Here is a 25,898-nt window from a genome sequence, read left to right on the forward strand (position 1 = left end):
GAGACAGCAATATGTTGCCATTTTTAAATCACTTCAGCTTTGGAAGGTTTTACCCCCTTCCTAACCAGGCAGTTTTTTGCAATACGGCACTGTGTTGCTTTTATTGACAATTGCATGGTTATGCGCCTCTGTACCCAAATACAATTGATATCCTTTTTTTCTCACAAATAGAGCTTTCTTTTGATGGTATTTGATCACCTCTGCAGTTTTTATTTGTTGCGCTATAAACAAAAAAAGACTGACAATTTGAAAAAAAAAACAATATTTTTTTACTTTCTGCTATAAAACATTCCCAATACAAAAATGTAAAAAATATAATTTCATAAATGTAGGTCAATATGTATTCTGCTACATATTTTTTGGTAAAAAAAATTCCAATAAGGGTATAGTGATTGGTTTGCACAAAAGTTATAGCGTCTACAAACAATGGGATAGACTTAGGAACTTTTCATTTTTTAAATATTTTTTTTACTAGTAATAGCGGCGCCGGCGATCAATGATTTTTAGCAGGACTGCGACATTGCGGCGGACATATCTAACACTAAGTGACACTTTTTGGGAACCAGTGACACCAATACAGTGATCAGTGCTAAAAAATGCACTGTCACTGTATAAATGTCACTGACAGGAAAGAGGTTACCATCAGGGGCAATCAAAGGCTTAAATGTGCTGCTAGGGAGTGATTTCTTACAGTGGGGAAAATGGATGCACTAGAGGAAAACAGAGATCTGTGTTTCTGCTTATCAGAAACACAAGATCTCTATTTTCCTCTGTGACAGAATGGCGGTCTGCCTTGCTTACATAAGCAGACCACCGTGCTGCCTCTCCTCGGAACAATCAGTGGGTCCCTGATTGGCTCCCGCTGTGTCCAAGCAGGGCACCAGTGGCGCGCGCATGTGCCCCAGATCTTGTGCACAAAATCACGTACAGGTACCTGATTTTGCGCAGCCAGGCCGCCCTGCCGCAGTATGAATTCGGCAGGCGGCCGGAAGTGGTTAAGTAAAAATTATATGGCTTGATGTAAAAGGTAAATTCTATGAATAGAATGACTAAAGATAATACCAAAAATGCAACAAGATATACTTACCACAGAAAGTACTATTTCTCCAGCTGATGGATATGCCTTCCTTCTGACAAGCATCCGCATATGCTGCTAACAAGCTACACAGAGCATCTGGATCTCCATTCAAAGCACACATATCAAAGACACAGCTGTCAAAGAATCCTCCTGGACCGATGACAGAATTGCAAACACGGAAAGGACCATCTTTACTTGTCAGCAAACCACAGAATGCATTGCTCTTGTACAACTCCTCTTTTCCTGGTGGACAAGTTGGAGGAGGTGGGGGAGGTGTATCAACCAGATTACAAAGTGGATCATCATCTTCAACCATCCAGCTCTGTCCAAGTTGTTCAGAGTTCTTGGCTTGTTCCCCATTTGGCATCATGTAATCATCTGGTTTGCGTTTGTTGAAGTTACCGCACATTCCACATGTCAGTGTGGAGAAGTTGCTAGGAAGTTTTACTTCTACAAATGTGTCTACATCATAAGAGACAGTCAACCTGAAATCTGTCTGCAGACTGACATACTTTCCAGTCCAAGTCACACTCACTGCTCCACCCACTAAACTTACAGGAAGTGAGGTCCAGATAGAATCGACCTAAATATAAGGTAAGAATGTAAATAATGAATTAGTAGTACATACCTTTGGAAAACATCTGATAGGAAATAAATACATGTTCATACTAACCAAAACACGATCTTTCTCATTTTTCACGATTTTGACTTTATGGCCATAAACCTCAATGAGAACATGTTTCACAAAAGACACTTTGGGATCTCCACGGTGTTCATTCTTTGCTTCAATGTTGAAGTAATTTGGAGAGGAAGCTGACCTGTTGCAGAGTTTGGCAAGAGTGTAAGTGCACAGACCCATGAAGTCATGATTGAGTCTGTCAAATGTATCGTAATGTGGATCATTATGAACTCTACAAATGCCGTATGTGAAGTATTGGCAGCTAGGAACACCATTTGATATTCCACAAAACTGGTTACTGGGACACTGGTCACTTTTACATATTAATCCGCTTCCAGGTGAAGGACAACTGCACTTTGTAGAGCAAGTATCATCTGTCCAGAATTCATTGCCAACAGGATAGTACTTATCATCATCATCCCAACATCCACACTTGTCATCTGGAACACATTTTGTTCCATAAAGGATGTATCCGGGGTCACAGATACAAGACTCAGTGCAGGGCAGAGTACATGTGGATGGAGCCCCTGGACTGACACACGTAGCTGGACATGCGGTTCCGCATTGCTCATAATGACTGTTTGGTGGACACTTTGGTTCTGTGGAGGATGAAAGAGGCTTATTTACTTTGTAATATCACTTGGATAGTTTATCTTTGTCTATAAATCCATAAATATTTTTACACCTGAAGCCCATTTAACTCATAATTACAAATGAATAATTAAGATTTTAACTGTTAACAACTGTCAGCTTGTGTAAAAAATATAACACTCTGCTATCCTATCTATCTATCTATCTATCTATCTATCTATCTATCTATCTATCTATCTATCTATCTATCTATCTATCTATCTATCTATCTATCTATCTATCTATCTATCTATCTATCTATCTATCTATCTATCTATCTATCTATCTATCTATCTATCTATCTATCTATCTATCTGCTAATTATCCCCATATATTCACAAATGTATTACACAAGGTATTCGTGTATCTGGAACATGAGCATATCATATTTAAATGTACTGCAATGAATATGTTTGCAGTCTCAGAAACCGAATTTACTCTTTCTGATATTTTACTGTTTAAGCCCCTATTTAAACAATACACTGGATTCCTCGTTTTAAAAATATACTGATGGCCTTCAATAATAAATAATACTTTTTGTAGCTTAATGGACAGATATTTTGAATCTTGTTTCTAAATACTGAGGAAAGGACCATATTTACCACAGAAAGTGTTATTTCTCCATGGTTTAATGGAGACTCCACTGGCTTGGCAGATCTCTGCATAAGCTTCAAGACTATTACATAGAATGTCTGGATTAAGTGTTGTTTCACACAAGTCATATACACAGTTGTTGAAGTAAATAATTGGGTCTATAACATTATGGCAATCTCCAAATGGTCCGTTCTTGTCAGTTATCAGTCCACAGAAGTTGTTGCTGACAATATTGTTTTTCTCATCATCAGTACAATTTGGCTGAATGTCTACTCCAGGGGTACATCTGTAATATAAGTTGTGTAAGGTGTGCTGTTAAAGTTAGACACATGGGTAAATACTGCATTTAAAACATAACATTACAAACCTTACCTTGTGTCATTGTCCACCTGCCAGCTGTTACCAAGACTTGTTGAATCTGATTCTAGTTGACCATCAGGATTTAAGAAGTCGTCAGCTGCATTTCCATTGAAGTTTCCACAAAGTCCACAAACTTTGCCAGAGTAGATACCTGGAATTGTCACCTGTACTCTGTGGTTACCATCAAACTTCACTATTAGCCCAAAGCCTGTTGTCACCACAACATTGGATCCGCTTATAAATATATCAATTTCAGGTTCAAGATGATATGGCAAGGTCACTGTTTTGCCATCCACCTGTAAAAACACAAATGTTTAATTTTCCCTTTATAGTTTTACTAAACCCAGGAGCCTGCATTCACTATATCTGGTCTCCCACAGTACACAGAACATGGACATGCAATAATTTTAATAAATATAAACTTCTAAATACATTTTCTCATCAGCAGTATATAGCAGTCTTGTGACTTCTATCAGTGGCTGCCTAAGCTTGTAGGAGTTTTCATTCTCCCCTGACCCTCTGTCTGGACAGTGCTGATTGGCTCTGTGCTGATTGACAACAAAGAGAGAGCCGCTCAGGTGTTAGTTCAACGGGTGGTGCTGGTCAGATCCGCCGTCCAAGCTATGAAGAATCCAAAAAAGTAGACCGCACTCAGGAAAGTAAGATGAAAACAATCAAAACTCCTTTATTCTTCTTCGGTGTAGCAGACAGACAGTACAATGCACATAACAGACGTGCCCGGTTAACGCGTTTCACGAATTAAATCGCTTACTCATAACCATACACTGTGGAGCTGTGGAAGCCGACGTACATTTGTAGGTAAACCAAGGAAAAGGGAGGTGACCGAAGAATGTAATTGCTTGCACCTAGAATTAATTAATTGATGAGAAACAGATGTAAGTTCAGCAAGTCCACAGTCCCACGGTGAAAGGCAGATAGATACAAAACTCCTTCACCCAATGGGGGAATGGAGGTATACATACAAACGATATAAAACCATATTTATGAAAAATACAAAAAAGTACAAAAAAATATATATATAAAGATATAAAACAATGGCTGAAAAATCAGGAACCAAAAAATGAATAGAAAACTATTTTTCTTTATCATCAAATGTTTTTGAATGCTTCAAACCCCGGTGGCGTAGACATGATAGAAAAAACACACAGTATATGTGAAAAATGGTCGTTCAGTGTGTGGAGAGAATCTTTAAAATGTGGATCGTAACTATATGAAAAAATCGTGCGTAAAAAAGATATAAATTGGAATAACATACCAAATATATTTACTGATATTGATCCCAAAAAAGGTTAAAATAAAAAATATATATAAAAATGTGTAAAAAAAGTAAAAGTGAAAAATGCTGGTGAAAAAGAGGGAAAAGGAACCACAATATTGATAATGGTTGAAAGCACGTGAATGCACATGAATGAAATGAAGTAGTGATGGTGAAAAGTGTGAAGAAAAAATATGAAGAAAAAATGAAGAAAAAATGAACTCATGAGTTCATGAATATAGAAAATACTTGTAATGGTAAACAATCATGAGTGATAGATGCAATTAAAAATGTGAATTAGCATATTAATGAGGACGACTCATATGAAAAATATATATAAGGTGTAAAACATAAGTTGTCACGCTTATCAGGGGATGAGTACCGAAAAAAAGTTTATAGGTTCCCAATTTTTACAGATGTATCTAGACTGACACCAAAATCGCCATGTATAAATTCACTAATTGAGAAGTAATTAATTGAAAATACATAATTCAGAGAATACACTCAAAAATAGAGAAACATATATGCAAAATATAGAAAAACCCTTTCATGAAAGTCGTTCTATGAAAGTATAATCCGCTTGTTTGAGTGTATCAGTGAATGATGGAACATATAAATATGGTGAAGATCCAGTAAACATCAATATGGCATGGAGGATCACCATATATAGAAAATATAATAATGTATAAACTGGAATGGCGGCATGGTGTCAAAGAAAAGGAAGACCCCCTCTTCCAAAGGTGACTTTGTTATTCAAAAATTCATGAATGAATGTAGACATTATAACTAGTAACCATGATTGGCAATTTAGACAGCTTATTGGCCTTAAATGAATGCAAATTGATTGCAACAAAAAATTGACAATAGAGATAAAGTGACTGGTGCATACAATATGTCAAAAAAAAGAGGAGGAGCTCGGAGAAACTCGGAACGAACTCGAACGGAGCCTCAAAAACGGGGGAATAATCATGGCTTGGCATGGGACTTAAAAAGTCTGAAAAAGGAGACCATTTTATTGAGAGGAAAAAGGAAGTAAAATAAAAAAGAAAAAAGAGAAAAAGGGGGGGAACTCTCGAAGCCATATGGAGCTATGTGACCAAATCCTACAAACCATATTGGATGGCAATCAAAAAACAGAAGCAAATGACTCCTGACATATAGCCATGAATAGCTGCGGAATCCATGGCTAAAAGCCAAAAGGAATTTTTTGTTGGAAAATAAATAAAAATAAATATAAAAATAAAAATAAAAATAAATAATAAAAAACCGAAAAAAATTTTTCTTTTAATTAAAAATTTCAAAAAATGAAAAAATCAGAAAAACCAGAAATAAATATATATGTATGAAAAAAGAAGAAAAGGGGAGAGGGAGACTTACTCATAAAAATGAGTGACGTCCCACTCGAAGTTTAATCCCTGTGGAATGCGAGTTTGAAGCCTAAAAATCCAAGAGACCTCCTTTTTACATAATATACGAAAAATGTCCCCGCCTCTAATAGGTTTAATGATGCGTTCTATGACCTGGACCTGTACTAGGGACAAGTCGCCTCCATGGTTATGATTAAAGTGGCGTGCCACATTGGTTGATTTAGATAGTCTAATGTCACTTAGATGTTCCCTGAACCTATCTTTAAGTCTGCGAGTGGTTCTACCCACATATTGTATCAAACAAGCCTTGCAGGTTATAAGATATATGACATATTCTGAATTACAGTTAAAAAACTTTTCTAGATGAAAAGTCCTTTCGCTCACCGAAGACTTAAAGATGTTTCCATGGCCCTTATATTCTCCATGGAAACATCTTTAAGTCTTCGGTGAGCGAAAGGACTTTTCATCTAGAAAAGTTTTTTAACTGTAATTCAGAATATGTCATATATCTTATAACCTGCAAGGCTTGTTTGATACAATATGTGGGTAGAACCACTCGCAGACTTAAAGATAGGTTCAGGGAACATCTAAGTGACATTAGACTATCTAAATCAACCAATGTGGCACGCCACTTTAATCATAACCATGGAGGCGACTTGTCCCTAGTACAGGTCCAGGTCATAGAACGCATCATTAAACCTATTAGAGGCGGGGACATTTTTCGTATATTATGTAAAAAGGAGGTCTCTTGGATTTTTAGGCTTCAAACTCGCATTCCACAGGGATTAAACTTCGAGTGGGACGTCACTCATTTTTATGAGTAAGTCTCCCTCTCCCCTTTTCTTCTTTTTTCATACATATATATTTATTTCTGGTTTTTCTGATTTTTTCATTTTTTGAAATTTTTAATTAAAAGAAAAATTTTTTTCGGTTTTTTATTATTTATTTTTATTTTTATTTTTATATTTATTTTTATTTATTTTCCAACAAAAAATTCCTTTTGGCTTTTAGCCATGGATTCCGCAGCTATTCATGGCTATATGTCAGGAGTCATTTGCTTCTGTTTTTTGATTGCCATCCAATATGGTTTGTAGGATTTGGTCACATAGCTCCATATGGCTTCGAGAGTTCCCCCCCTTTTTCTCTTTTTTCTTTTTTATTTTACTTCCTTTTTCCTCTCAATAAAATGGTCTCCTTTTTCAGACTTTTTAAGTCCCATGCCAAGCCATGATTATTCCCCCGTTTTTGAGGCTCCGTTCGAGTTCGTTCCGAGTTTCTCCGAGCTCCTCCTCTTTTTTTTGACATATTGTATGCACCAGTCACTTTATCTCTATTGTCAATTTTTTGTTGCAATCAATTTGCATTCATTTAAGGCCAATAAGCTGTCTAAATTGCCAATCATGGTTACTAGTTATAATGTCTACATTCATTCATGAATTTTTGAATAACAAAGTCACCTTTGGAAGAGGGGGTCTTCCTTTTCTTTGACACCATGCCGCCATTCCAGTTTATACATTATTATATTTTCTATATATGGTGATCCTCCATGCCATATTGATGTTTACTGGATCTTCACCATATTTATATGTTCCATCATTCACTGATACACTCAAACAAGCGGATTATACTTTCATAGAACGACTTTCATGAAAGGGTTTTTCTATATTTTGCATATATGTTTCTCTATTTTTGAGTGTATTCTCTGAATTATGTATTTTCAATTAATTACTTCTCAATTAGTGAATTTATACATGGCGATTTTGGTGTCAGTCTAGATACATCTGTAAAAATTGGGAACCTATAAACTTTTTTTCGGTACTCATCCCCTGATAAGCGTGACAACTTATGTTTTACACCTTATATATATTTTTCATATGAGTCGTCCTCATTAATATGCTAATTCACATTTTTAATTGCATCTATCACTCATGATTGTTTACCATTACAAGTATTTTCTATATTCATGAACTCATGAGTTCATTTTTTCTTCATTTTTTCTTCATATTTTTTCTTCACACTTTTCACCATCACTACTTCATTTCATTCATGTGCATTCACGTGCTTTCAACCATTATCAATATTGTGGTTCCTTTTCCCTCTTTTTCACCAGCATTTTTCACTTTTACTTTTTTTACACATTTTTATATATATTTTTTATTTTAACCTTTTTTGGGATCAATATCAGTAAATATATTTGGTATGTTATTCCAATTTATATCTTTTTTACGCACGATTTTTTCATATAGTTACGATCCACATTTTAAAGATTCTCTCCACACACTGAACGACCATTTTTCACATATACTGTGTGTTTTTTCTATCATGTCTACGCCACCGGGGTTTGAAGCATTCAAAAACATTTGATGATAAAGAAAAATAGTTTTCTATTAATTTTTTGGTTCCTGATTTTTCAGCCATTGTTTTATATCTTTATATATATATTTTTTTGTACTTTTTTGTATTTTTCATAAATATGGTTTTATATCGTTTGTATGTATACCTCCATTCCCCCATTGGGTGAAGGAGTTTTGTATCTATCTGCCTTTCACCGTGGGACTGTGGACTTGCTGAACTTACATCTGTTTCTCATCAATTAATTAATTCTAGGTGCAAGCAATTACATTCTTCGGTCACCTCCCTTTTCCTTGGTTTACCTACAAATGTACGTCGGCTTCCACAGCTCCACAGTGTATGGTTATGAGTAAGCGATTTAATTCGTGAAACGCGTTAACCGGGCACGTCTGTTATGTGCATTGTACTGTCTGTCTGCTACACCGAAGAAGAATAAAGGAGTTTTGATTGTTTTCATCTTACTTTCCTGAGTGCGGTCTACTTTTTTGGATTCTTCATGGCTCTGTGCTGATCACATGCACTCTCCCAATAAAAAAAACAAAAAAAAAAAACGTTCTAGCAATACACACCAAACTGAGCAAGTGCAGCCTGAATCCTAATGCTCTGTTCTATCAATAAATGGGTTGGAGCCATTTAAAAAGGAGAGGGTCAGAGAAGACAGGATTGCACAGCTTTTATACACAATGCAGAGGATTAACCTCTTAGGTTCACAGTGAGTAAAACAAGCATGCTTTACTGCATATACACACTGATGTTTACTGTTGCAGGTTTAGTAACACTTTAAGGGCCACACTACTCAAAATGTAAGTCAGAGAGCATTGCATTTATTTTTATTAAAGGAAAATCATTTATGTACTCAGATAGGTGGAGAATCTGCGTTTTAGCAATCTCAGTGTCGCAGACAGGGACAAAAAATATGTCACAGCCACTAATGGAATGAAGATTTATGTGATGAAGAAAAGCTAAAACAATAAGGTCCATGGTAAAAGGTTTACAATTACTGTCCACTATAAATTATTGTGCTTTACTGACCTTGACCACTCTCTTTTGATCCAGTGTGATTCTGTATCCGTGAACATCTACATTCACATACTTGATGTAGGATACCCTGGTGTTGCCTCCTCTGTGCTCATTAGCAGCTTCCACATTGAAAACAGTCAGATTGCCATCATCTTCACAGAGTTTGGACAATGTGTACGTGCAAGTGCCCATAAAGTGGTGAACTTGATTATCAAAGGTGTAGTAATGAGGATCTCCACTTACTTCACACATACCTTAATGTAAGGCAAAAACAAGGACCTGATATGTATAGGTTTATTGTAAATTAACACAATAGGCTTAAAGGCCAACCATATTGTAGTTTGATTGCTATAAATAATACAAGCAATTATAACATTCAGGATTTATAACTGTCTTTCCCATTTTGTTTTTAATATTTTACTTTTAAATTTGCAATCAAATATCACAATGGTAATGAGTGGATGTATATATATATATATATATATATATATATATATATCTTAATCACTTGCAAATATTGCATGGGCCTTTATATGGACACATAGGTGTCTATTGATAAATATTTTTACAAGATTCACCCAACTTTCACAAATTTTTCTAACTTGATGCAATCAGAATAATGTGTGAATCCTGGGTGAAAGTTGTGCTAATCTTATAAATAGTCTCTTTATAAAGCAGTTTTTTCACAACATGTATACTGGTATAGTTAAGAATATTTGTACAATTCCTGTTGCTTCTACATAGAAAAAAACAAAACAAAGGATGAAATCAATAAATCAAAAGCCCGAAATAACTCACAGACAACATCAAATCAATCATTTTAGATCAAATAAAAATAAAAGCAGCGGTATAAAAATGTACCTGATTCTGGTGGCACAAATGGTGTTGTTGTCGTGGTAGTTGTTGTTGTAGTTGAACCTGTTAAAATGAATGAAACCAGTTATAAAAGTAAAATGCTTTTTTTTTGCTTGTGTTAACTTCAGAAAATTGCAATTATTCAATACCTTGCTGCACAATGTCAGTAAGTGCCGGTTTACATTTATGCGATCACAGAGATCGCATGTAATTCTCTCCTAAAATTACATGCGATCTCTGTGCGGTGCAAATTAAGCCATACAGTTTGTATGGCTGAATTCGCACCGCAATCGCACTGAACACGCACAGGACCCTTTTTTTGACCCGCAGCAGAATCGGATCGCATGGTGGTTCACACTAGTGCGATCCGATTCTGTGCGAACTCTCAGATCGCACTGCGATATGCGATCTGATCTGGGGGTGTCGGTAACTTTGAATTGACCCCCCCCAGCATATCGTATATGGTAGTGTGAACTGCCTGTGCTGCGGATGCGATGCGGGAACACGCTGTATATTCACAGTGTTCCCGCATCGCAATAATGTGAACCGGCACTTGCAGCATATTAACTAAACCTTGCTTCTTTATGCAAAACTACAATACATAACTGAATTGTAGTACTAACCATATCTAGCAAGTACTGGATATAATGCAGTTTATATTACCTCCTAAGTTTACCATGAATGAATCAAACTAAATTCTTTTTCATTTTTTTTTTCTTTTTATTAGAGACAAATGCCTTTCATCTGCTTAAAAAAAATATGTACACTGGTTTAAAAAATAATAATATTGCAGTGCTATAACTGCGACCAATTACATGCTACAATAATGAATTATTGTAACAGAAACTGTGTTATTTTGCAGGCAGTTTTCTTATTGATCTGAATTAATTTTCTGTCAAGCAGTATATGAAAAAAATGAGTTGCCCTTAAAGGACTACATTAAGGATATATTGAACTACAGAAGTCTATCTATCTATATATATTTTTCATCATTTATTTATTTATTATATATATATATATATATATATATATATATATACACACACACATTTTTTACATATGTTTGAAAGTAAAACCTGCTCTAATTAATATTTCATAGTGGTAAAGAAAAAAATTAATTGAGGATTTAGACATGGATAAGCAAGCTTGGGGTGAGGGAATTTGACTGGCCTGCCCAGAGTCTTGTCCTAAACCCGATAGAACACATTAGAGTGGAGACTAGGAGCCAAGCCTTCTTGTCCAACATCAGTGCCTGACCTCACAAATGTGCTTCTGGAAGAATGGTCAAACATTCCGATAGACACACTCCTAAGCCTTGAGGACAGCTTTCCCAGAATAGTTGAAGCTGTTATAGTTGCAAAGGGTGGACCAACTCAATATTAAACTCTACAGACTAACACTGGGATGCCATTAAAGTTCATGTGCGTGTAAAGGCAGGCGTTTCAAAACGTTTGACAATATAGTGTATATATATATATATATTTCCTGCTGTCCTACACATTCACTACCCTCCTCAGACATGACCCCTGCAGTGGGAAAGAGGGAAGAGGAACGTATGTGCAGTCATATGACTGATTATTAACACACAAACAAATAAAGCATACAAACAATTTGTTTTGATAAAAGATGTTATTTACACCACAAAAAGGATTTTTGCATGTGACGGAGTGTTTTTCTTGATATGACCTCAGGATATTTTTTAACTAATGCTTTACATAATAATGTTGAATTAGACATACCTCTAGGAGTTGAAATAGTAGTTGTAGCTGTTAACACTGATGTGGTAGAGGTTGATGTTTGCAAAGGAGTGGTCTTAGAGTGAACTGTTAGTGCAGAAGAGGTGATACTTATGGTTTCAGTATGGCCTAATGTTGTGGCAGATGTTGGAGAAATTGTACTACTGGCTGAAGGCCCAGGTGTGATTTTTGTGGTAGTTGTACTGGCCACAGTTCCTATTGTTGAACCAGGTATTGATGTTGAAGATGGAGTGGGCACAGAGATGGTTGATCTCTCTGAAGTAATACCAGCTGTTGGCTTAGAAGTGGTGGTGCCTGATGTAGTAGTTGTTCCCAAAGATGTGGTGCTTGAAGTACCAGTTAAAATGGTGCCTGATGTTGAACGAGTTGTGGAAGTTGAAGTATGAACTGTTGCGGTCCCTGATGATGATGTTGATCCTGACGTACTGGTAGGGTTTGAAATAGATGTACTTCCTGAAATAATACCAGCTGTTTGCTTTGAAGTGGTGGTCCCTGGAGTAGTAGTTTTTGTTCCCAAAGGTGTGGTGCTTGAAGTACCAGTGAAAATGGTGCCTGCTGTTGGACTAGTTGTGGAAGTTGAAGAAGGGACTGTTGCAGTCCCTGATGATGATGTTGATCCTGATGTACTGGTAGGCTTTGAAATGGTTGTACTTCCTGAAATAATACCATCTGTTTGCTTTGAGGTGGTGGTCCCTGGAGTAGGAGTTTTTGTTCCCAAAGGTGTGGTGCTTGAAGTACCAGTGAAAATGGTGCCTGGTGTTGGACCAGTTGTGGAAGTTGAAGTAAGGACTGTTGCTGTCCCTGATGATGATGTTGATCCTGATGTGCTGGTAGACTTTGAAATGGTTGTACTTCCTGAAATAATACTAGCTGTTGGCTTTGAGGTGGTGGTCCCTGGAGTAGTAGTTTTTGTTCCCGAAGATGTGGTGCTTGAAGTACCAGTCAAAATCGTGCCTGTCGTTGGACCAGTTGTGGAAGTTGAAGTAAGGACTGTTGCTGTCCCTGATGATGATGTTGATCCTGATGTGCTGGTAGACTTTGAAATGGTTGTACTTCCTGAAATAATACTAGCTGTTGGCTTTGAGGTGGTGGTCCCTGGAGTAGTAGTTTTTGTTCCTGAAGATGTGGTGCTTGAAGTACTAGTAAAAATTGTGCCTGCTGTTGGACCAGTTGTGGACGTTGAAGAAGGGACTGTTGCGGTCCCTGAAGATGATGTTGATCCTGATATAGTGGTAGGCTTTGAAATGGTTGTACTTCCTGAAATAATACTAGCTGTTTGCTTTGAGGTGGTGGTCCCTGGAGTAGTAGTTTTTGTTCCCAAAGGTGTGGTGCTTGAAGTACCAGTGAAAATGGTGCCTGCTGTTGGACCAGTTGTGGAAGTTGAAGTAAGAACTGTTGCGGTCCCTGATGATGATGTTGATCCTGATGTACTGGTAGGCTTTGAAATGGTTGTACTTCCTGAAATAATACCAGTTGTTTGCTTTGAAGTAGTGGTCCCTGGAGTAGTAGTTTTTGTTCCAAAAGTTGTGGTGCTTGAAGTACTAGTTAAAATTGTGCCTGTTGCTGTTGAGCCAGTTGTGGATGTTGAAGAAAGAGTTGTGGTCCCTGAAGAAGTTGATCTTGTACCAGTAGGCACTGAGATGGTTGAACCTACTGAAGTAATACCAGCTGTCTGCTTTGATGAGGTGGTTCCCAAAGAGCTTGTGGTACTTGAAGCTGTGGCAGTAAATCAAGAATGTTATTTATTTATACACTAAAAAATATGGATCTATGTATACATTAAAAATATCTATCTATCTATCTATCTATCTATCTATCTATCTATCTATCTATCTATCTATCTATCTATCTATCTATCTATCTATCTATCTATCTATCTATCTATCTATCTATCTATCTATCTATCTATCTATCTATCTATCTATCTATCTATCTATCTATCTATCTATCTATCTATCTATCTATCTATCTATCTATCTATCTATCTATCTATCTATCTATCTATCTATCTATCTATCTATCTATCTAACACTTACTAACAGCAACTAAACAGATGTAACCTTTGTTTTGTACATTGAACTTAAACTACTTAAACATGATTTCTGATTCATTTTTGTTTCGTTTTTAAAGAGTAACTTCAATTTTGTTGAGGAAAAAAAAAAATTCCCTTCTAAGTGATCTTTGTACATTGCTTGAATTTTAGCAAACTTTGTTGCAGAGTCCTACCTTTTGTTATTGTGAAGACATAGCTGTTATTTTGTCTGTATCCATGTGCACAGTGAATCTAATGGGAGTGGTTTTATAGTTATCAATCAACTGCTGTACTTGCAGGGCTCTAATGAGGAAAGGTACAGGGTCTGCATCCCTTTAGATGTGATTTCCATTAGAGTATCTCACCAAAAATGACATTTTTGCTGCAGGGGGTGCTCAAAATCTGATACGTATCTTAGTGCAGACTTCTGGGAAAATCTGTGAGCCAATCCCACAAGCAGGAAATTACATTTCTGGGGGGCGTTCTGTACACATTCTGTAGAATGCCTACAGGTAGCCATGTTGCTTTGCAATTTACAGAAAGTTACAGCTCTGCAGATTGAAAAGGAAAGGCGATTTTTAATAACATTAAATTACAATATGACTTATGTTGCAATTGTATGTGCTATATTATTTTTTTCATTTGCAAATTATTTTAACACAAAAGTGGAGTTGCCCTTTAGGTAATTTTGCACTTCAGACCATGTTTGTTTGTGTGGATTATTGCAACTAGGGTAGCACCTGTGTTGCTTTAGAACTAGCCATCAAGTAATCAGTCAATATCTTCATCATCATTTATTAGACACACATAATAATATAATGGGGAAATGCCACAATACAGCGAATGACAATGTATGAATTGAACTATGCATGATTTTTCAAACATGGTTCTATATACAATGTGTATAAAATAAAATGTATAAAATAAATTCTGAAATTAAAACATTATTATACAATATGACTCAGGTATAATGACAATTAACACGCATAGCTGAAAAACAATGGGGTTGATTTATTAAGGCTCCGTTCACATGTCAGCGTTTGGATCACGGGCAGAACCGCCGCGGTTCCGCCCGCGATCCGGAGATTTATTGCAAATCGCGGGACGCCTAGCGTTGCCCGTTGATTTGCAATAGCCCCCCAAACGCCGAGCGATGTTTGCCGCGATTTCCGCCTGCTGAATCGCGGCAACATCGCGCAAACAAAATCGCGGGACGCAATACGCTCCAAAGAAGCTCTTGTACTTCTTTGGAGCGTATTGCGTCCCGCGATTTTGTTTGCACGATGTTGCCGCGATTCGGCAGGCAGAAATCGCGGCAACATCGCTCGGCGTTTGGGGGGCTATTGCAAATCAACGGGCAACACTAGGCGTCCCGCGATTTGCAATAATCTCCGGATCGCGGGCGGAACCGCGGCGGTTCTGCCCGCAATCCAAACGCTGACATGTGAATGCAGCCTAAAGGCAAATAGACTCCAAATCTCAGTAAATGGGGTAAACCTTCACTTTGCAAAGAAAACCCAATAACACGCAAGGAAAATATTAAAAACAGCAGTTTTGCTTGCACCTGATTGGATGATGGAAGTCAGCAGAGCTTCTGCTCATTTACTAAGCTCTGGAGCAACTGCACTTCCAGAATGCAACTGCACTTTGCAAAAGTGCACAGTCTATTTGCCTTTAGTAAATCCACCCCAATATGTTTTGGATCTTGATAGAAAAAATAATATCAGTAATAGTGGACTGCAAAGAAAAAGTGGAGGTGCTTGGGAAATGAGTGTCAGTTGTCAGTATGAACAAGAGATATATGAAAGCAGGTAGGAGAAATCTATATTTTAAAGTTTCCAATGTGATACGAGTGTCTGTACCCAACAATAAAGTGATTGCAGAACTAAAACTTTTTCTAGTTTTGGATAGATTGGGGAAGGGTTGGAATTCTTGTCAGATTTTTATCTCTGTGTCCCTTTTAGGGTCCATACACTCTAGCGTTTTCTTTTTAAGCTAAAAAAACGCTGGAAAAAATGCTGGATAAAAAAACTATGGTAATAGTAGTGTTTTAGTAGTGTTTTAGGAGTGTTTAAGAACATTTAGGAGCATTTAAGTGTGTTTAGGAGCGTTAGGGCTTTATTAGTATTTTTGCAGTTCCTTTAAAAAAAGGGAAAAAAAAAACTTAAAAAATGCTATTAGGAATGTTTAGCAGAGTTTAGGAGTGTAAATGCTAGACAGCCATATAAACATGTCTCATACAGAATATCTTCACATTATTTTTCACTTTTAATTTTTATATTATTATTATTAATACTATTATTATTGATAACATTATTATTTTCAAATTCTAATCTAAGACTCTATTCACACTAGTACGACTTGTCAGGCGACTTGTGTGCCCTCAAGTCGCCCCAAGTCGCTTGTCATAACAAATTCAATGTAAATGAATGAGAGCCATCTTAATATGCACTACTGAAGTCGCTCCGACTTCAGAAAAGGGTCCTGTACTACTTCAAGGCGACTTGTATCGGACTTGTGCCAATAGACTTCAATGGGAGTAGCCTCCAAGTCGCATCCTTATCTTTTGTCAAGCGAATGTGATCCAACTTTCCAGGAAGAAGAAGGAAAATTAGCCAGGCATTCCCCACATTGCAGCTATGCCTACAGTTCCTATATAACATTATCTCTGCCTGGTCTGTGTGAGTGGCACTGTTGGATACAGATAAGTGGCAATGGCACTGGTGGACACTGATACGTGGCACTGGTGGACACTGATACGTGGCACTGATACATGGCACTGATACGTGGCACTGGTGGACACTGATACGTGGCACTGGTGGACACTGATACGTGGCACTGGTGGACAATGATATGTGGCACTGATACATGGCACTGGTGGACACTGATACGTGGCACTGGTGGACACTGATATGTGGCACTGATACCTGGCACTGGTGGACACTGATACATGGCACTGATATGTGGCACTGGTGGACACTGATACTTGGCACTGGTGGACACTGATACGTGGCACTGATACGTGGCACTGGTGGACACTGATACATGGCACTGATACGTGGCACTGGTGGACACTGATTCGTGGTACTGATACGTGGCACTGATACGTGGCACTGATACGTGGCACTGGTGGACACTGATACGTGGCACTGGTGGACACTGATACGTGGCATTGGCGGACACTGATACGTGGCACTGATATGTGGCACTGATATGTGGCACTGGTGGACACTGATTTGTGGCACTGATACGTGGCACTGGTGGACACTGATTCGTGGCACTGATACGTGGCACTGGTGGGCAGTGGCGCTGGTGGACACTGATACGTGGCACTGGTGGACACATACATGGCACTGGTGGATACTGATACGTGGCACTGGTGGGCAATAAGGAAATGAGTAAAAAAAAAACAGAAAAGGGGAATTAGGTCACAACACATCATATTTTGATTGGCCAAATACAAAGTCATCTATCATATAAGTCGCTTTAAATAATTCACAAGTCGCGCTGAAGTCGCGGTAAAGTCGTGGTAAAGTCGCGGTAAATTCACGGTAAAAATGCGCTCCGACATGGGGCGACTTATGGTCGCGGTAGTGTGAACCGAGTCTAAAAATTGTGTATGGAGGAAATTAAAAGCTAGTAAAATTATATGAAAACATTTACAACCTGTGTGTACTTATTGTATATGTGTACAGTAGGTTAATGTTGAATACATTTAATATGTTTATTTACAGTATAATAGCTGAGTGGACTTACACTCACTGTACCACCTATGAATTTTAAAATATATGAGAATGAATACACTGCAAAGCAGTCATACAAATCACTAGTGCTATTGTAAGTCTAAAACTGTTCTATACAAGTACTGCAACCTATAGTATCAAATTGAGTTAAAATTATAAATTTTCAGTTTTGCATGACTTTTCTTATGTCACACTGTCATGTAAGTATGCATGACTTCCAACGTCTGGTCAAGGTCTTACCATGTATAATACCAAAATACATTTATTTAATTTTACATGGATTTATTATAAATGTTGAACCAACCCTTTAAAATTAGAAATATATTTACCTGATGATAATGATGATGCGACTGGGGTAGCCACTGTAGAAATTATTGGTGGTCTTGAGGTAGAGATGGTAGAAGTAGTAGTAGAAGAAATTGGAGTGGACGTGGTAGATTTTGTAATGGAAGAAGAACCAGTAGATGATAGAGTAGTTGTAGAAGTAGAAGTTGGAGTTGAAGAAGAACCAGTAGACGATAGAGTAGCTGTAGAAGTAGAAGTTGGAGTTGAAGAAGAACCAGTAGACGATAGAGTAGCTGTAGAAGTAGAAGTTGGAGTTGAAGAAGAACCAGTAGACAATAGAGTAGATGTAGAAGTAGAAGTTGGAGCTGAAGAAGAACCAGTAGACGATAGAGTAGATGTAGAAGTAGAAGTTGGAGTTGAAGAAGAACCAGTAGACGATAGAGTAGATGTAGAAGTAGAAGTTGGAGTTGAAGAAGAACCAGTAGACGATAGAGTAGATGTAGAAGTAGAAGTTGGAGTTGAAGAAGAACCAGTAGACGATAGAGTAGATGTAGAAGTAGAAGTTGGAGTTGAAGAAGAACTAGTAGACGATAGAGTAGATGTAGAAGTAGAAGTTGGAGTTGAAGAAGAACTAGTAGATGATAGAGTAGATGTAGAAGTAGAAGTTGGAGTTGAAGAAGAACCAGTAGATGATAGAGTAGATGTAGAAGTAGAAGTTGGAGTAGAAGAAGAACTAGTAGATGATAGAGTAGATGTAGAAGTAGAAGTTGGAGTTGAAGAAGAACTAGTAGATGATAGAGTAGATGTAGAAGTAGAAGTTGGAGTTGAAGAAGAACTAGTAGATGATAGAGTAGATGTAGAAGTAGAAGTTGGAGTTGAAGAAGAACTAGTAGATGATAGAGTAGATGTAGAAGTAGAAGTTGGAGTTGAAGAAGAACTAGTAGATGATAGAGTAGATGTAGAAGTAGAAGTTGGAGTTGAAGAAGAACTAGTAGATGATAGAGTAGATGTAGAAGTAGAAGTTGGAGTTGAAGAAGAACTAGTAGATGATAGAGTAGATGTAGAAGTAGAAGTTGGAGTTGAAGAAGAACTAGTAGATGATAGAGTAGATGTAGAAGTAGAAGTTGGAGTTGAAGAAGAACTAGTAGATGATAGAGTAGATGTAGAAGTAGAAGTTGGAGTTGAAGAAGAACTAGTAGATGATAGAGTAGATGTAGAAGTAGAAGTTGGAGTTGAAGAAGAACTAGTAGATGATAGAGTAGATGTAGAAGTAGAAGTTGGAGTTGAAGAAGAACTAGTAGATGATAGAGTAGATGTAGAAGTAGAAGTTGGAGTTGAAGAAGAACTAGTAGATGATAGAGTAGATGTAGAAGTAGAAGTTGGAGTTGAAGAAGAACTAGTAGATGATAGAGTAGATGTAGAAGTAGAAGTTGGAGTTGAAGAAGAACTAGTAGATGATAGAGTAGATGTAGAAGTAGAAGTTGGAGTTGAAGAAGAACTAGTAGATGATAGAGTAGATGTAGAAGTAGAAGTTGGAGTTGAAGAAGAACTAGTAGATGATAGAGTAGATGTAGAAGTAGAAGTTGGAGTTGAAGAAGAACTAGTAGATGATAGAGTAGATTTAGAAGTAGAAGTTGGAGTTGAAGAAGAAGCAGTAGAAGTTGAAGTGGAAGTTATAGTGGAGGATGGAATGACAGTAACAGTGGAGGTAGTGCTGGCAGATGTGGTTTTTGTTGATGACACAGTCGAACCTACAGACACAAAGACAAATTGTCTTACAGCTATTTAAAACTATAAATACAACAAACCACATATTTTATGACCACAGAGCACACCTAATCCAAATGTAAAATTAAAACTGCCTGCACAGAATTTTCCACAGGAAAGGACCAAATATGTTGATGACAGGTTCACTAGCAAGCACATTTCACAGAGCAGAATTAGAAGCCAGTTTATGGCCGATAAGGTCGAACGTATTCACACGGCGCATTTTGCGGCCTCCTTGCACAGGTTCGGCAACAAGGCTGGCAAACTGTTGGCGAGGATGTGCAAGGGGCGACCGTCTCCCACACATATTGGATCCCTGCGAGATCCGTCGGGTGTTGTGGATTCCACCCCCCAAGGCGTCCAACGTATTATGAGAGACTTCTACTCTGAGCTCTACGGCGCGGAGGAAGTTGATGATGCCTCGGGTGAGATGTTTTTATTAGATACGGGACTCCCCCGCATCACACCTGCCCAGCTCGACATGCTAAATTCACCTATCTCGGCGGAAGAGGTCACGCACACTATTAAGCATCTCACGGCAAGTAAATCGCCTGGTCCAGACGGCCTTACGGGGGAATTTTACAAATCCATCAAGGCAAGCCTGGTTCCCACTTTGGTGGCGGTCTACGCCAGCATTTGGGAAGGTGGGCCTTATCTCCCAACGGGTAATCAAGCCATTATTAAATTACTTGCAAAAAAGGGTAAAGACCCCCTAGAACCAGGATCCTACCGCCCTATCTCGTTACTTAATCTTGATGTGAAAATACTGTTAAAAATCGTTGCCTCTCGTTTGGCTATCATTATGCCACATCTGATCCACCCTGCACAGTCCGGCTTTACCAAGGGACGGTCGGCTTCGGTGAATATCCGGAAGGTTTTGCTGGTACTGGAGCAGGCACGTTTGTTCCCCTCGCGAGACTTGGCCATTGTGACCCTTGACGCCGAAAAGGCATTCGACAATGTAAACTTTGTCTGGCTGCGTAGGGTCTTGGATGCCATGGGCTTCCAGGGCTCGTTCGTTCGCCTGATCACTTCCATGTACGCTTCCCCGACGGCCAGACTCTGTGTAGGTGGTGCACTGACTGAAGACTTTCGACTGTTTAAAGGTACCCGCCAAGGTTGCCCGCTGTCCCCACTACTCTTTAATCTGGCCTTGGAACCCCTATCTAGATACCTCTCTGGTCCTGCACCCCTTCATGGGATCCGTCTGGGTCACACAGACCTGAGGATTTCTTTATTTGCAGATGATGTCCTCCTATTCACCTCGTGCCCCTCTGCAGACATCCCTGCGATTGTGTCCACGTTTAATGCGTTTAGGAAATGTTCGGGCCTTAAAATAAATTTTTCCAAGAGTGAGATTCTCCCCTTGGGGCTGGACACGGCCCGAAGTTGGGAATCGGACTCCCCTTTTAAAATAGCGCAACACTCTATCACTTACCTAGGCATAAAAATCGGTAGGACCCCCTCCTCCATCTATACCCTCAACTACCCACCATTGTTTGCTAAAGTGAAGGGGGAACTGGAAAACTGGAAGGACCTGCCGTTGTCTCTTCTGGGGAGATGCCATTTGATCAAAATGGTCAGTTTTGCCCGCATCCTGTATTTTCTCCAGACCCTTCCCCTATTGATTAAGCACAAGGATGTGCAAGACCTCTCCAAGGCGTTCTCCAGATTTCTTTGGCGGGGGAAGAGACCTCGCATCTCATTGAATAAGTTATGCCTCCCCAGGCGAGACGCGGGTATGAATTTTCCGAGTATTCGTTTATATAATTTGTCCTGTCTATTGAGAGTGGCACTGGACTGGATATCTCAGTCTTCTCAATTCGCCAATGTTGAGCTGGAGTCTCAGATGTCTAGGCCTTTTTCACTCGTCTCACTTCTTCACACCAAATGGACTCAACTCCCACCCTCACTGCGCCATAATCTGCTCCTACGGGACACGGTTATTGCGTGGAGGGAGGTGAGGAAACTTTTGAAGATACCTCTGTACTTCTCCAAATACCTTCCCATTAGAGGGAACCCCACTTTCCCCCCCGGCCTGGACCATGCGGTCTACGAAGAATGGAAGTCAAAGGGACTGGTCAACTTCTACCAATTTTGTGACCCTCAAACAGGAATACTGCGCTCTGACGCTGACATGATGGACATGTTCACTCTGCCCCCCTCAGAATCCTTTTACCTGGCGCAATGCCGTCACTACATCCGGGACACGCACACCAAACCTGATGGCAGGATTAAGCTATCTCTCATTGACACTTTATTGGACTCTGGCAAGTATACTATTTCTGACATATACAAACCACTTATCCGACTCTGCCCACCTCCTTCCTTCACTTCTTCAGCAGCAAACTGGCTCAAGGTCTTCCCGGCTGATGACACTTTGCCCAAGATTATCAGCGGTCTTCGGACCACCCTGGCTCTTACTCCCAATTCGGTGTGGCAAGAAACCCAGCTCAAAATATTCCACAGAGCGCACATTCCTTTCTTATCAGACAAAACTGTCCAAGATGCCCACAAATGCACTATGTGTCGCAAGGAGCGCCCCTCACTCTTCCACAAATTTTGGGACTGCGCCCCGATCTCTGCATTCTGGGACCAAATCTTGAACTTTATAACCACAGTGGCCGCAGTCACCGTACCAAAGGATCCTATGTTATTGCTCTTTGGCTACTGGGACAAGCGTCTACAGAAATGGTCCGACACCGCAGCGAATCCACCTCGCCTCTGGATCCTGACCGCACTACTCATTGCAAGGCGTTTGATACTAAAACATTGGATTGCCACCTCCCCCCCCCATGTAGCCATGCTTCGGTCAGAGCTAACCACGCTCCAGTCCATTGATCGCCTCAATATGGACTCGAAGGCCCCACGTGCGATTGCGGCCTTCAACGCCAAGTGGAGTGTCTTTTCGAAATATGCCAATAACGTTTTGGACTCTCCCCCTGACTCCTTCATATTTCCGAACCGTCATGATCTCTCTATTGCAACCCCCACTTGATTCCCCATTGTTGGACTCTATGTTTTGGAGATTGGTCCCGCCCCCTACTCCTTGCCCCCTTACCCTAGTTATCGGCAATGGACGTGTTGCCCCCTACCCCCACCGCATATTGCTGTTTCGATATATGTTATGTACATGCATGTCCATATCCTATGTTTTGTTAAATTTGAAAATTTTAAATAAAAAAAAAAAAGAAGCCAGTTTATGTATTATTACATGGGCTTACCTAGTTTAGACTGAGTAGATTGGTGTAATGTTGAAAGTTCACTTAATTATTCAATTTCATAGGATGATTATAAAATAAAATTCTGGATGTCTGACATAAGTGAACATCTCAAGACCTCCTGCTCTCTAGCTCCCTTGTTTTCTCCTCCAATGCTCACCTCCAGGACTTCTCCAGAGCCTCTTCAATCCTCTGGAGCTCTCTATCTTAATCTCTCTGGCTATGTCCTACTCTATCTACCTTTAGGTGATCCCTGAAAATTAATCTCTTCAGGGAAGCTGATCCTGCCTCCACCTAATAACTGAACTTTTAAAGCGGTTGTAAATACATTTTTTTTTTCTTTCTGAAATTGCAAACATGTTATACTTACCTATTTATAACAATATTTACCTTACCTGCTCTGTGCAATGGTCTTTCACAGAGCCGCCCTGAACTTTCTCTTCTGGGGTTCCCCACCAGCACTCCCTGGCTCTTTCTATTCTTTGTGTGCCCCATAGCAGGGCCTATAGCAAGCTGCCTGCTATGGGCGCACGCCTCCGGGTTCAATCCTGAGCTGGGTTGTGTGTGTTTACGGACACACACATAGCACAGCCCAGCCCCAGCCCCTGCTCTCTGATCACAGCCAATGGCTCTGTTTTGCTGCCTCTGTGAGCCAAGAGAGAGGAGAGAGGAGCTGCAAATGGGCACAGCACTAGGGATGATTGAACTTTTGAAAAGTTCGGTTCGGCCAGAACATCCGAACTACCCGAAAGTTCGGCCCGGATTTCAGAACCCCATTGAAATAAATGGGACCCGAACTTCGGTAATCAAAAAACACAATTTTAAAGCCCTAAAACCCAATAAATGCCCCTAAAAAGTGCCTAGGGTTCTGGGTCATGCCCCAGGAACTATTAATCACACAAAAAAAAGTTCTTTAAAATTGTCATTTTTGATAGAGAGACAATTATTGAAAAAATTAAAAAAAAAAGAGATTTCGTATCTGGGGGGTCTAAAAAGTGTACCTGAAGTTTCAGCTCTGTAGCATGTCCAGAACCAGAAAAAAAAAGAGATCGTTTGTATTTTGTCACTTTCAGAGCACCAATATGGCTCCGCTCCCGTCAGCATTTTTTTTTTGCTGCAGGCGTTAATAGTGCTTTTTTGAGGACATGTTTGGAGTCAGGCATGACATCTGAACATGTCTATAGGGGTATATATACATACACCCATGTCTGTATGTATACACCTGCATATATATAGGTGTTAAAGGAGCAGAACACTATACTTTTGCTAATTAAATATTTTGAACTAATATGGCTAGGCTCCTAACACACCTATATATGTGTAAATGTAAAATACATATCAGTGTGTGTGTATATATATATATATATATATATATATATATATATATATATATATATATATATATATATATATATATATACCCCTATACAGAAGTTCAGATGTTTTGCCTGCCTCCAAAGAAGCCAAAAAAACGCTAGCGCCAAAAAAAAAAACGCCCAGGTGTGTTGTTGCAGGCATTTTTTGGGGGTTTTTGGAGGCAGGCAAACATCTGAACTTGTGTATAGTGGTATATATACACACATACTTATATGTATATATACACTTGCACATATATAGGTGTTGGGAGCGTAACCATATTAGTGCAAATGATTTCATTAGCAAAAGTATAGTGTTCTGCTCCTTTAACACCTATATATGTGTATGGGTATATATACATATAAGTGTGTGTTTTTATATACCCCTATGCAGAAGTTCAGATGTTTTGCCTGCCTCCAAAGAACCCAAAAAAATGCCAGCGCCAAAAAATAAATGCCCAGGTTTGTTCTTGCAGGCATTTTTTTGGGCATTTTTTTGGGTTCTTTGGAGGCAGGCATGACATCTGAACTTCTGTATAGGGGTATATATATACACCTACACATATATAGGTGTGACAGTAGCAGAACACTATACTTTTGCTAATGAAATAATTTGCACTAATATGGCTAGGCTCCTAACACACCTATATATGTGTAAGTGTAATATACATATAAGTGTGTGTGTATATATATATATACCCCTATACAGAAATTCAGATGTTTTGCCTGCCTCCAAATAACCCAAAAAAATGCCCAAAAAAATGCCAGTGCCAAAAAATAATGCCCAGGTTTGTTCTTGCAGGCATTTTTTTGGGCATTTTTTTGGGGTTCTTTGGAGGCAGGCAAAACATCTGAACTTCTGTATAGGGGTATATATATATATATACACACACACACACTGATATGTATATTACACTTACACATATATAGGTGTTGGGAGCATAACTATATTAGTGCAAATGATTTCATTAGCAAAAGTATAGTGTTCTGCTCCTTTAACACCTATATATGTGCAGATGTATATATATACAGACATGGGTGTGTATATATACCCCTATAGACATGTTCAGATGTCATGTCTGACTCCAAACATGTCCTCAAAAAAGCACTAGCAACGCCTGCAGCATAAAGAATGCTGACGGGAGCGAAGCCATATTCTTGCAGCGAAAGTGACACAAGAGAAACAATATTTTCTCTATAGCGGTCACCCTGCTATGGAAGGGTTTTGTCACCCTGCCATAGCAGTCACAGTCAGTTAACCCTACACTACACTACGGTCCCCTTACACTTAACACTTTCCCTACAGAAACTAAATTATTAAAGCTAACTATAGTGAAAAAATAGCACCCTAACTACACTAGATATCCCTTTCCTCACACTAAAAATTGCTAAATGACACTTTGTAACACATTGTAACAGAACAGCATTCCACTCTCTTTCATGTCCCTGTAGAAGAATGCTAGGAATTTGGCGGGGGCTATCTTATATACTGGGGGGGGGGCGTATTCACTGATGATTGGACTATGG

The 25,898-nt window shown here is 38.9% G+C and overlaps 1 protein-coding gene across 1 annotated transcript in view; it reads right to left on the bottom strand.

Annotated features, from left to right (window-relative positions):
* The window catches only part of LOC309551102 (IgGFc-binding protein-like), a 106,843-nt gene extending 94,826 nt beyond the window's left edge, over positions 1-12,017 (bottom strand). Inside the window, exons 1-4 of the mRNA XM_082251547.1 lie at positions 11,951-12,017; positions 10,218-10,274; positions 9,369-9,610; positions 3,354-3,637 (exon numbers count right to left, since the gene is read on the bottom strand). Of these exons, the coding sequence (XP_082107673.1) occupies positions 3,354-3,637; positions 9,369-9,608 (524 nt within the window). The 5' untranslated portion in view covers positions 9,609-9,610; positions 10,218-10,274; positions 11,951-12,017. The remainder of the gene's footprint in view (positions 1-3,353; positions 3,638-9,368; positions 9,611-10,217; positions 10,275-11,950) is intronic.
* Between the last annotated feature and the right edge of the window lie 13,881 nt (positions 12,018-25,898).

The sequence above is a fragment of the Pelophylax lessonae genome (genome assembly GCF_965119305.1).
Source record: "Pelophylax lessonae genome assembly, chromosome: 3".
Taxonomy (NCBI): domain Eukaryota; kingdom Metazoa; phylum Chordata; class Amphibia; order Anura; family Ranidae; genus Pelophylax; species Pelophylax lessonae.